Source organism: Astatotilapia calliptera, chromosome 7, assembly GCF_900246225.1.
Source record: "Astatotilapia calliptera chromosome 7, fAstCal1.2, whole genome shotgun sequence".
Classification (NCBI taxonomy): domain Eukaryota; kingdom Metazoa; phylum Chordata; class Actinopteri; order Cichliformes; family Cichlidae; genus Astatotilapia; species Astatotilapia calliptera.
In genome coordinates, this window is record NC_039308.1 from 33022377 (window position 1) to 33036315 (window position 13939).

At 42.0% G+C, this 13939-nt stretch overlaps 1 protein-coding gene across 1 annotated transcript in view; it reads right to left on the bottom strand.

The window, feature by feature from the left end:
• ehmt1b (euchromatic histone-lysine N-methyltransferase 1b) overlaps positions 1 to 12087 on the bottom strand; it is a 41881-nt gene extending 29794 nt beyond the window's left edge. The window contains exon 1 of the mRNA XM_026174419.1: positions 11916 to 12087. Within this exon, the coding sequence (XP_026030204.1) occupies positions 11916 to 11936 (21 nt within the window). The 5' untranslated portion in view covers positions 11937 to 12087. The remainder of the gene's footprint in view (positions 1 to 11915) is intronic.
• Between the last annotated feature and the right edge of the window lie 1852 nt (positions 12088 to 13939).

Consider the following 13939-nt stretch of genomic DNA (forward strand, 5'->3'; position numbering starts at 1 on the left):
GAAAAAGGCTGAAGAAGAAGACGAAGAAGAACTCCACCATCAACTAATGTTTTGGCATAATAATGACCACAGAGCAATAGGGATGGGTACTGATGGTTCTGACATAATTGGTAGTAACCAGAACGAAAAGCAGCGCACATTTCGGTGCTTTTCACCTTTCCAAGGATAGTAGGTTTATACAGTTACATTCTCGCCTGAAAATATGTTAAACGTTTATTTTGTGACCCAGAAAGAATAATAAGAGTAATATTAAAACTAACTAGCTGCCGCCATTGTTGGAAACTGAGCTGGGCTGCGCTATGAATTCTGGGACGGAGCTACTTCTTCTTCGGGGTTTAACGGCAGCTGGCATCCTTGTACATGCAGTGCTGCCATCTTCTGTTTCACTCCGTTATTACAAACTTAAATCCTACTACTTATTCCTGCGTCTTTTGTGATCTTACAAAGCTTCAAACGACGCGTCGACTATTGAATCAGTCGTCGACGATTTTGATAGTCGACGTAATCGTGACTAGTCGACTAATTGTGGCAGCCCTACTAACCACGTTATTAAATTAAGGCATGTAAGGTGAACTGGCAAACACCGTCGTAGTTACATGCGGCTGTCTTCTTGTTTGATGGCAGATACTCCCTTCACCCTGGCCAAAAAGGCTAAAATGACCAAAGAAAAAGTGCAGAAAAAAGGAGACTGCTAAAAATAAAAACATATGAGGTTTTTGGACAAAGTTTGTGTTTTCCATTCTTTAAGCACCGGTTCGAGCACCGTTTAAGCACGGTCACCGTTTCAAAAGTAGCGGTTTGGCACCGGTATCGTATAAAACCTAAACGATACCCATCCCTACAGAGCAATATGGTTATGAGGTTAAATGGGGTTGAACTAGCACTACTATAAATGTTGGCAATAGCAGTGGTGCTGGACATTTCTATAGGTGCTACATAACTTGCAACTCTGTCTTACACATTTACAATAGCTTATTTAAAATAAATAAATAAATAAACACTACTAGGTTTAATAAAATCTTTAGTATCCAAATTTTTTATTTTTATTTAAAAAAAAAAAAAAAAAAAAAAAAAAGAAGATAGGGTTGGGTAAAATTCATATTTTAACTGGAATCTGGAATTAAGTACAGGTACCCAGCTATACCTTTTTGGCATTTTAGACTGATCTCTAATCTGTCTTTTGTCTCTTTGGTGCTGGAGAAATTTGCTTTCTACCAGTTTCAGGATCTCCTAGGGAAAAAAATGTCATCACTTAAACATTTCATTCTGGTTTCAAAACACATAATGGCACAGAATCAGATCATTTATTGATTTTCTACTGGAGAGTTGTACTAAAGAAACTCTGCAAAGGTTTCACCACCAGGTTGATTAGTTTTTCATCATCACCTGCTCCCCTCACATGGGGGCTTTACAAGGATGCATCCTAGGTCCAGTACTCTTCACTTTTCCTGCTCCCATTAGGAAATATTTTCAAAGAAAATTTCAAAGAAAGTGTATCCCAATGCGAGTCATCTGTTATGCAGATGACTCACAAATCTATCTTGCTCTCAAAAAGAATACCACAGCCCCAATTTCAGACAAAGTTGTATTTCTTGAACCTGAATCAACAAAAAACAGAAGTGGAACTAGCCCTCCTGAGCCTTATGCGTCCTTTAAATGTCGTCTTGGCCCTTTGGATAATTTCTAAATGTCCCTTGCAAAAAAAAAAAAAAAAAAAAAAAAAACCTGACAACAGCTTCACATTTGGTAAACAAATAAATGCTGTTGTTGGAGCTAGATTCTTCCAGTTGACGGGTTTTCTAAGGTCTAACCCCATTGTATCTTTAATTGACTGTAAGGAAGTAATTCATGCCTAAAAGCCATATACTGGGATATGGCTTTTAGGCCATATCACAGTATAATTTGAAGCATGTGCAGTAACGATATATATCGCGATATATTCTTTTCTTCTGTATAAAGTATTTTACACACTATAAGGCACACTTAAAATCCTTTAATTTTCTCAAAAATCGACAGTGTGCTTTATGTATGAATTCTGGTTGTGCTTACTGACCTCGAACCGATTTTATGTGGTACACGGCGCACAGAAATCTGTCAAAAATGTTTTAGAACGACTTTGGTAAGCTATGAAGCCGCACCACTTGATGGATTGGAGGAGCATTACAGCTGCCGTAGTCAGGAGCTTCGCGGAGTAATCTGGGTCCAAAACTTCATCTGCTTCAGGTCCCAAAGTCAAACGAACACTGAGGCATCACTGAGAGTTAAAAACTGTCTAAATTCTTTCATCTTTAATAAAATGATCAGCATTTTTGTTACACCTGGTAAAGCAGCAAAGTTTAACATCCAGGCATGAAAACAGAATTTATTAAATTCAACAGTTAGAAATTAGCAGGAAGTTAGCTCGCTAGTTTCCACCTAAACATGATATGCCATGTTCTGACTGAGAGATTTTCACTCGATAAAAGTTAACGTGAGGGATTCTGGTGGTTAGGGACAAATGCAACTGCATGGCAGGATGCTATAAATGGACCAAACTTCAGTCAGGAGAACAACTGAGATAATCCATCCACAATACGAGGTTAGTCATTAATATACTGCAACATGGGAATAGAGCAGCTGCGAGAGAATTCAACATTAATGAATCGATGTTACGGAAGTGGAGGAAGCGCAGTTTTTGGCTTTCCCCATATTCCAAAAGTGCTTCATCTCTTTGCCATTACTGCCGCCAGGCATAATTTGCAGATGATGTTGTTTGCAGCCGCTGCAATGCTTTCGACCAAAACAGGCGCAACTTGATGATGACACCATTAACATGCGCTATCGCGGTAGAGCGGTACAGTCAAAATCTCTACAGTTGGCCAAATTTATATCATTTCTACCGTATACCGTTTATACCGCCCACCCCTACCTTCATTTCATGCATGCTTGACTATTGCAATAGTCTTTATCTGGGCAGCCAGGCTCTGCTTTCTCATCTGCAACTTGTCCAAAATGCATCATCTCGACTCCTTACAGGAACACACAAGCGGAACCAAATTTTTCCTGTTTTGGCTTCTTTCTTTCACAGTGTTTTTCAGCTTTTGTTTGTTTTCAACAAATTAAATGGGTTAAAACCTGACATTCCTGCTCTTAACTATGCACATTCCCAAAAGATTGATGAGATAAATACAATTCAGTCAGTACCCCTAAAACCTAAAAAAAAAAAAGCTTAGTACCCAACCCTACCAGTTTCAAAATGTAGGTAAATAAATAAATAAATAAATAATCTTTTAGATGTTATAACATGTTTTGACCAGTGATCTGTTGGGCAAGGCAATACCAGACCATCAATGTTTCAAGTTTTCTCCTTTGAATTTTCAGATAATATTTAGAGCACATTATGGCCCCCAAATTGGCTGTGCCACACACAGAGGTGTCACCACAACACTATCACCGTTTTTAATATCGCTGTATCAATATAATTATCTGGCGCCAGTGAGGTCGGCTGCCATGCTGGATGCTCTGCCCTAACTTCTCCACTTTTTGCAGTTTTTCGTCACTTTTTGCTATATCTGCGATAATCTTGCATGGGCATCATGCAAAACACACAAATCCGCTACAGTAGAGACACTTTGGTTTCTATTGGTCTGCAATACAAGAACATTTCACCATGTTTAACTCCGGACCCAACCTGGCCAAAGGAGATCCTGAGAGAGAACAAAGGACGCGACCCTAAGCGACGGCCTCGAGGTAAAAGAGCCGGCATCAGGAACAGGCTACGGGCTCGCGCACACCGCGCACCCATGCCCAGTATCCTGCTAGCCAATGTTCAATCCATCGAGAACAAGCTTGATGACCTGAGAGCCAGAATCAAGTTCCAGAGAGACATTCGGGACTGCAACCTCCTCTGCTTCACCGAGACTTGGCTGAACCCAGCGATACCAGACCACGCCGTGCAGCCGACGGGGTTCTTTTCGGTTTACCGCATGGACAGGACAATGGAGTCGGGGAAGAAAAGAGGTGGTGGAGTATGTTTGATGGTGAACAACAGATGGTGCGACAGCACAAACATCTCCCCACTCACACGCTCTTGCTCGCCCAATCTGGAGCTTTTGATCGTTAAGTGTCGCCCTTTCTATCTCCCTCGGGAATTCACTGCGGTCATTGCCTGCACTGTTTACATTCCGCCTCACGCGGACTCGGACACTGCCTTATGTGAGCTACATGAGGCTCTCACACATCAACAAACACTTCACCAAGATGCCGCACTCATTGTTATGAGAGATTTTAACAGAGTGAATCTCAAATGGACATTTCACAACCTTCACCAGCACATCAACTGCCCCACCCGGGGCACGAGGACATTAGACCACTGCTACACCCTGTTCAAGAACTGTTACAAGGCTCAGCCCCTGCCGGCATTTGGAAAATCGGACCATTCCGCCATCTTCCTCATGCCTGCCTACAAACAAAGGCTAAAGCAGCAACCACCAATCAGGAGGGAGGTCGCTCGCTGGACGGACCAATTGGTGGCCGCGCTGCAGGACGCACTGGATGACGCAGACTGGGACATGTTTCGGCACAGCTCTGATGACATCAACATGTTTACGGAAGCGGTTGTGGGATTTATCGGGAAACTAGCGGACGACACAGCAGAAAGAACTATCATCCGAACGTTTCCCAACCAGAAGCCGTGGGTGGATAAAAACATCCGCGACGCTCTGAGATCACGCACCGCTGCCTATAATGAAGGGCTTGTCTCCGGTAATATGGACCTATACAAGGCTGCGTCCTACAACGTGCGCAGCGCGGTCCGAAAGGCAAAGCGGAGCTACGGGGAAAAACTAGAGTCAACAGCTACGACAGTGCGACTCTAGGAGCCTGTGGAAAGGACTGCGGACTATAACGGACTATAAATGACCAGCTTCTTCAATGATGAATGCAGATGTTTCACTGGCTGATGAGCTGAACACGTTTTATGCTCGCTTCGACGCCGCAGCAATTAAAACAACAAACGGCTGCGCGCGCTCGGAGTGCACCAGTGAAGAAGATGCATTCGTCATCACAGAGCATGCTGTGAGGAACACCTTCAGGAGGGTGAACACCAGGAAGGCAGCAGGACCAGATGCAATCCCTGGCCGGGTCCTTAGAGCCTGCGCTGATCAACTAGCACCGGTGTTCACGGAGATCTTCAACCTCTCCCTGGCCCAAGCTGTGGTTCCCACATGCTTCAAACAGTCCATTATTGTCCCTGTTCCAAAGAAACAACAGCCCGCTTGCCACAATGACTACCGTTGTAAATGACCTCATTAATATTTGGTAAAGTGTTTTGTAAACTTATGAGTGGCTATTATATTGTTGGAGCGAATGCTTTTATTTTGAAAGTCACAGAGCGACAAGGTGCCGTAAATCAAGTGGCGTAAACCATATGGCAGAAGCGCGCGTTTTAATGCACAGAGAGAAGGTGTGCTCTATGGTTAATGGACGGGAATGGGAAAAAGAACGGCTATTAAGGTGCAACACTGAGTCGAAAGCAGTTTCTTAGCACCTGGTTGATGAGGGAACAAGGTTTGTAACAAAGTTTGTCCTGTAGATATGTATTTTGTTGTTTTACGGAGCATATAGCTGCTGACCGCTACTAAGCATAAAGGCTAAGTTTTCACCCACTAGAGGGCGCTAACGTACCTCGTCATGTTTAGGCAGCGATGCAACGATTTCCCTGTTATATGCAATAATTTACAAGTTTTAGTGTTATTTGTTATGTAAGGTAAGGAGAATTAATTTGTGATTAATGAATAAGTCAAAAGGTTAAAGGTAACACACTGTTTGATTTACTAATAGTCTTTTATTCTGTATGTTGTAGCTCTTACGGTGTGTTCACATACACGGCTGTTTAATAAAAGGATTGTGAACCATCAGTTTGAGAGACCATCTTTTCAACCGGGGATGCTACAACCGTCCAGTAGCACTGACTTCAATTGTGATGAAGTGTTTTGAAAGACTGATGAGAGATCACATCACTTCTTCACTTCCTCCCACCATCGACTCACTTCAGTTTGCTTACCGGACTAATCGTTCCACAGACGATGCCATATCTCACCTGCTCCACACATCCCTGAGTCACCTGGACACTGGCAGAGGGAATTATGTTAGGATGCTGTTCGTGGACTACAGTTCAGCATTCAACACAATAATTCCCTCTAAGCTTTTCACCAAGTTGACGGATCTAGGACTCAACTCATCACTGTGTCAGTGGATCCTCAACTTCCTCACAGACAGACCCCAATCAGTGAGGGTGGGAAAACAAGTCTCCCCCTCCATCTCACTCAGCACTGGAGTGCCTCAGGGCTGTGTTTTAAGCCCCCTGCTGTACTCACTGTACACTTATGACTGTGTAGCCACATCCGACACCACCTCCATTGTCAAGTTTGCTGACGACACTGCTGTTGTGGGCCTGATCTCCGACAACATCGAGACGGCCTACCTGGAGGAGATTAGGAACCTGGAGACCTGGTGTCAGGAGAATAACCTCCTCCTAAACATCAGCAAGACTAAGGAGCTGATCGTGAACTTCACTACAAAGCAGGCGAGGAATTACAAACCCCTCATCATCAGTGGCACGCCAGTGGAGAGAGTGGACAGTTTCCGATACCTGGGTGTCCACATCACTCAGGACCTGTCATGGTCCTGTCACATCAACACCCTGGTTAAGAAAGCCCGTCAGCGTCTCTTCTTCCTCAGAAGACTTAGAGACTTCCATCTGCCACTGAAGGTGCTCAAGAACTTCTACTCCTGCACCATCGAGAGCGTCCTGACGGCAAACATCTGCACCTGGTTTGGGAACAGCACCAAGCAGGACAGACGAGATCTGCAAAGGGTGGTGCGCTCGGCAGAACGCATCATTCAATCAGAGCTCCCTGACCTGCTGTCCATCTACACCAAGCGGTGCAAGTCCAAAGCTAGGAAGATTATGATGGACCTCTCCCATCCCAACAATGGACTCTTCTCACTGTTGAGGTCTGCGACGCGCTTCCGCTCCCTTAAGGCCAAAACAGAGAGAATGAGGAGGAGCTTCTTCCCCCAGGCTATTCGGGGCCTGAACCAGGTGTAGGACTGGACTCTCCCAAACACGTCACTATAAGACTGGACTCTCACACACGTCACCACACGCACTACCACACATTTCCTATAATCCTATAATTCCTATAATTTATAATCCTTATCTTTATAATCTCTTCTGCTATTTGCACATTCTTTACTGTAAATTCCTAAGTTAATTTGTAAATTTTTGTAGTAAACTGTAAATTGTAAATATTGTAAAACTTTTCTTCTGTCATTTAATGGTCGGGCATTGTACAGCTACAAGCATTTCACCCCCATGTCATACTGTGTATGGTTGTGTGCGTGTGACAAATAAAATTTGAATTTGAATTTGAATTATCTAACACTCATGTCTTCAATCCAACTACGCTAGTTTACATAAACTTAGCAGTGCACAACAAGCCCAAATGAAACAAAGCGTGGCTTGAACCACGAGACGTGACGTTTCGGTGACTATTTACTCTATGCTATGGATACTAATTCCACACTTATACCATGATGTAGACACAGAAACCCAACAGCCAAGTAGTCCTCCTTATTGTATGGCTTTAAAGTCCACCTAGAGCTGGGCGATAGAACGATAACGATATGTATTGCGAAATAACTTTTTCTCGATAGAAAAGTTAAACTATCGCGATAGACCTCACCGCTCTTGTCCTCTTTAAAAAAAAAAAAAAAGAAAGAAAGAAAGAAAGAAAGGAGCAGCCAATCCAAATTAAGTAGCGCAGAGCCAAACCAATCACAGCCGCAGCGTCACGTGACGTGACTTGTTACGTACAGCACAAGTGCCAAGCCGCACATGTGTATTTGTTTGGCAAGCAGCCAGCCGCAGTGCCACCCGGGTAATGGAGGAAATGAGTGTGCTGACTAGAGAAAAATCAACCGAGAGCATGACCGAAGGTTACCGAAGAGAAAACAGATGATGGTTCCAATGCCGGAGAGATTGTCGAACGGAAGAGCCATAGAAGTTCCGTAGTGTGAAGGTATTTCGGCTATTTCAAGTCTGACAAAAACAGAGCAGTGCGCACTGTAAATTGTGCTGAAAGCAAGTCTGGAAATACAATAAACCGGTGCATGCTCAATCTCTGACTGGAAGCGCTAATTCGTCATTCGGCTTTTGTCAGACTAAAGTAACTGTTAAAACTGTTAGAAAAGCTAAGCTATACAACAAGGAGAGATTGAGAATTTCCTTTTAGTTCTCAGTTTATTTGATATTGACAAAAGTTAATCAATTTTGTCTGTTCTTCTGTAAAACAAACTAAGATTTATTTTTTAGAAAAATAATATTTTGTTTCTAAGTGGAATTGACAATTTAGTCTGTTTTGTTTGTTCTATTTTGAAACTTAAACGCTTTAGCGGCTGCCTTTTGTGTAGTTTGCAATATTTGCCTTTATTTATCTGAAAAAGTCTCATGTTCCTTAAGTACATCTACCCTGTTGAACTTATTATGGGAAATAAATATTTAAATCAAAACAAGCTGCTGATTATTTCACATTTTACTTGTGAGCAACGGCACATTTAAATCTTACAAATATAGTTATCTGGCTTATATCGCGATATATATCGTTATCGCCTGAAATGAAAAAAAAAAACATATCGTGATATGAAAAAATCTTATATCGCCCAGCTCTAAGTCCACCTAAAGTCTACTGCTTGGACCGTATGTGTAGTTTATGGTCCATCATGTAAATTTGTGGACAAGTGCATGTGGTTGCAAAAAACAAACAAAAACAAAAAGCTAGCCATTTGTAGAGCAGGGCGATATGGCCAAAAATATTTATCACGATATATATTTGAAAATTTGCGATAACGATATAACCGACGATATAATTGATGCGAGACAAAATACAACTCCACAACATTACTAGCGCAAAAAGACAACCTTCCATTTATTTTCACTTAAACAAGAAGCTGGTTTTTATGTACATTAAAGCTTTATAAAAATGTAACAGTGCAAATGCAAATTCCTTGCTGAAAGTTTAACCAAAAGGCATTTCCAGTAGAAATGGGCTGACATATCCTGAGCATAACCATGTATAATATCCACTGAAGTTAAAAAGAGGTGCTTTGCAACATTAAACTGCAGTGTGCAGTACGTATTTTTCGCACCATAAGGTGCACGGGATTATAAGGCACATTAAGCGAAACAAAGCAGTCAGATAAATCAAACTTTATTAAACTCATTCTTCTTGCTTCCTCCACTTCTGTACCATTGATTCATTAATGTTGAATTCTCTGGCAGCTGCTCTATTCCCATGTTGTTGCAGTATATTAATGACTAACCTCGTATTGTGGATGGATTATCTCAGTTGTTCTCCTGACTGAAGTTTGGTCCGTTTACAGTATCCTGCCATGCGATTGCATTTGTCTCTAACCATGAAGAACCTTCACGTTAACTTTTATAAGTGGAAAGGTGTTAGTGTTCGTCCTCCAGCTTCACTGTTTATGTTATGCTAACATAGCTGTGTCGCTAGCGATCACGTAGCACATCATTATATACCAGCTAGCCCAACTTCAGTAACCCTACAAACGTCACTGCTGTTTAGTTTCCTGTCTTCATTTATGTTGGAAGTGATAGCAGAGCTGTACGTTTGATTTTTTTCAGAAATCTCTCCGTCAGAACATGCTATATCATGCTTAGGTAACTAGCGAAACTAGCGAGCTAACTTCCGCTAGCTTCCTGCTAACTTCTAACTCCGTTAAATGTAATAACTTTTGTTTTCATGGATGCCTGGAAGTTAAACTTTATAGTTACACCTGGTAAAGCAGCAATGCTGATCGTTTTATTAAAGATGAAAGAATTTAGACAGTTTTTAACTCTAAGTGATGCTGCAGTGTTGTTTGACCTGAAGCATACGGAGTTTAGGACCCAGATTACTCCCAGATTTAAGAGCATCTTAGTCCGACAAATATGACAATAACAACGGCCGCTTGCATGTTCTGCAAAAAAATGTGCTTTGTCGTGTATCTGACGGACAAACACCAAACCAGTTCCACATCACTGAAGTTGCACCATTTTTACAAACCAATTCTGGTTCATCTGTTTCACTCAACAATCGGCCATGTGCGTATGAAAACAAAGGCACTGCGCATGCGCGTTTTACTCCCATTCTATCGCGATATTTCATTTTCCTATCGTTGCCTAACATTATACCGGTATTACCGTGAACGGTATAATATGGCCCAGCCCTAGCCATTTGCACGAACCCTCACACTACACTCACCATCTGATGATAAAATTTATATCACAGGGAACCACACAGACCCTGTTGGTCTCACAAACATGTAAATTATAGTCCCACAATAAACTGGAGCAGGTTTGAAACTCAAACAGGGATAATGCTTAAAGTTGGTGATAAAAACACAATTCTGGGTTTAGATTGTGACTATTGAAGTGGGTGTAAAATTGATTTACTTTGGTTCTGAGGGGGTGAAGTAGAAGAAATATATTTTTTCAGGGATTTACCTTTTAGCATTCATTTATTCAAACATTCACTCAGGTTGCCTGTTAATAACCAATCTGATAACCAATGTGTCTTTTAATTTTTAAAATGAAAGGTCCAACATTTCATTCATATCATTTCTATCACATGAAAAATAAAGCCTTCCAATTCCACCGACTGTACTCCAACATGGTGCCTGAAATTATCAGCTTAAAACCATGAGATTGGCACGCATATTTCCTCATTTTCCTCCTTTTTAAAACAGGTGAAGTGGCCCATTGAGGGCAAATGCATCAAATAACAAACACACTCACACACCAGATATGAGCGTAAACGGAAGTAGCTCAACAGCTCAATGCCCTACACCTTTCTCTGCTACACCCCGAGATACTCTCAGCACTGTTGGAGCGACCTCTGCCGAACAAAGCAAGCATACCATATTTGCCATATCTACTAAAAAGAAATGAAGCACCAGAGACTGAAGCTGTGGCAGCTTTGCACATGCCGATCAGCTGAAATGATCCACCTTCACCATTAAAACCTTCCTGTAAAAGCAAATCAAATCAATGCACCTACAAAACAGCCAGCAACACTGAGAGCCGTGACAATATCCAACACAGATCAGCCTTCAATCGACGAATAATTCAAATCATAATTGAAAGGTTAAAAAAGAGAAATAATGAGTGAAAAGGTGAATCCGGATCTGGCGCCATATGTATGCAATGGGAGGCTGTTGCAGCTCTGCCAGTGCTGGCTTCATTTGACTGCATCAGTTACAGCACACCACCGTGGAGATAGCATTATCAGTCGAGCGTTTAACCGCACTGTTGGGGAATAAATCGAGACCGATCGGTGTAAAGAGGACAATCGCTGGAATCCGGGTTTTTTTTAGTAATTTAAAAGTGAGCATTCTGTTGTTAGCTAGCATCGCTGCTAACAGCTAGCTACAAAACAGTGTACAAATTAGCCACCAGTGAGCCGGAGACAAACAGTGCAGCAAGAACTTTGAGAATATTGGCTAAAAATGCAAGTTTAAGGTGTGTATGTGGTTTATTTTGAACCGCTAAAGCTGGACACAGGCAGGACAGTGACACAACCCGGGACCATGTATAATCAGACCCCGGCACAAAGCGAACAACGTGCCTGCACAGAGTATTCATTTTCCGGGGCGCAGCATCTTCCTGCACATTCAGTTGCCCTCCGGTCCAGCACAAAAGCAAAAGACTCCAAGGCTGGCAGCGGCCAATTTGACGCGAACCGACAGTTCGACACCGGCGGCTCGGCCGCTCACAGGGGGCTGGTCCACCGGTCGGGACAAAACATATTTTCCGTGGAGCGGAAAACAGGGCAAAAGGAAAACAAGCTTGGCGCAGAAAAAGCTCACACACTCACCTCGGTCCCAACCGAAGCCATGGTGCCTGGACGTAAACTCCGCCCACCGTGGAATTACGTCACACTTATTGATGCGCGCACTAAGTTAAAAAAGCCACACCTGAAGGCTGCTTTTGAAGAGCTTCTGTACTAAGACGGGGTATCAACGGCTCCGAAGGACAAAATGAGGAGCAAACAAGGGCAAGTCAATCAATTTATGGGGAAAAATGTCAAATTTCCTAGAACAAAATTTGGAAATGTACAAGAAAAAGCTCTCAAATTTCTGAGGAGAACAAAAACATTTTTTTGCAAATTTAGAACTAAATTTTTAAATTAAATATTTACAAAGAAAAAATGGAAAAGGTTACCAAAATTTAGAACAAAAATTTAGAAAATAAATGAACAAATTAGGGAGAAGGCCCTGGGGGCAGATCCAGGACAAGCTGGAGAGATATCTCTCGGCTGGCCGAGTCCCCCCGGATAAGCTAGAGGAGGTGGCTGGGGAGAGGGAGGTCCGGGTTTCTCTGCTTAGGCTGCTGCCCCCGCGACCCGGCCCTGGATAAAGCGGAATAAGATGGATGGATGGAATTAACAAAGACAGAATTACAATACAAAGTCACACATTTACTAGGAAAAATGGCAAATTTACTCAAATTGGGGAAAACAAGGAAAAAGTTGCAGATTTCTTGGAATAAAACGTACGTAAAGCGTAAAATCGTGCTTATTAAACATTCTGCTTTTGAAAGGTTTCTGTAGTAACATGGACTTTCCTTGCTACTGCTGTCAGACTCCACAACAAAGACTTTGCAGCTGACCAAACATCCACCCATGTGCAATAACACTAAGTGCAATTCTCTTTTTCTGACAACACTGTATTTTCCCATGTGTGGGACTAATAAAGGTTATCTTATTTGACTCTTAGAGGCTACGAAGGACAAAATAAGGGGCAAAGAAGGACAAAATGAAAAATGTATAAGGAAAAACTGTCAATAAGATAAAATACAAGAAAAGCCCTCAAACTTATGAGAGCAAAGTCAGAAATTTTATTCAAAAAGTTGCAAAGCTAATTTAAAACTTTAAAAAAATCAGATAAGATAAGACTTTATTGATCCCACGGTGGGGAAATTTGCATTACCACAGCTCAGGTACCAATAGCAGACGAATGCAAAGAGTATACCAAGAATATAAAGTTAAGAAATACAAATACACATACATCCATACACACTAAATATACAGTCAGGTCCATAAATATTGGGACATCAACACAATTCTAACATTTTTGGCTCTATACACCACCACAATGGATTTCAAATGAAATGAACAAGATGTGCTTTAACTGCAGACTGTCAGCTTTTATTTGAGGGTATTTACATCCACATCAGGTGAACTGTGTAGGAATTTGGCATTTTGCATATGTGTCTCCCACTTGTTAAGGGACCAAAAGTAATGGGACAGAATAAGAACCGTAAATCAAACTTTCACTTTTTAATACTTGGTTGCAAATTCTTTGCAGTCAATTATAGCCTGAAGTCTGGAACACATAGACATCACCAGACGCTGGGTTTCATCCCTAGTGATGCTCTGCCAGGCCTCTACTTCAGTTCCTGCTTGTTCTTGGGGCATTTTCCCTTCAGTTTTGTCTTCAGCAAGTGAAATGCATGCTCAATCGGATTCAGGTCAGGTGATTGACTTGGCCATTGCAAAGCAGTCCACTTCTTTCCCTTCAAAAACTCTTTGGTTGCTTTTGCAGTATGCTTTGGGTCACTGTCCATCTGCACTGTGAAGCGCCGTCCAATGAGTTCTGAAGCATTTGGCTGAATATGAGCAGAAAATATTGCCTGGAACACTTCAGAATTCATCGTGCTGCTTTTGTCAGCAGTCACATCATCAATAAATACAAGAGAACCACTTCCACTGGCAGCCATACATGCCCACGCCATGACACTTCCACCACCATGCTTCACTGATGAGGTGGTATGCTTAGGATCATCAGCAGTTCCTTTCCTTCTCCATACTCTTCTCTTCCCATCACTCTGGTACAAGTT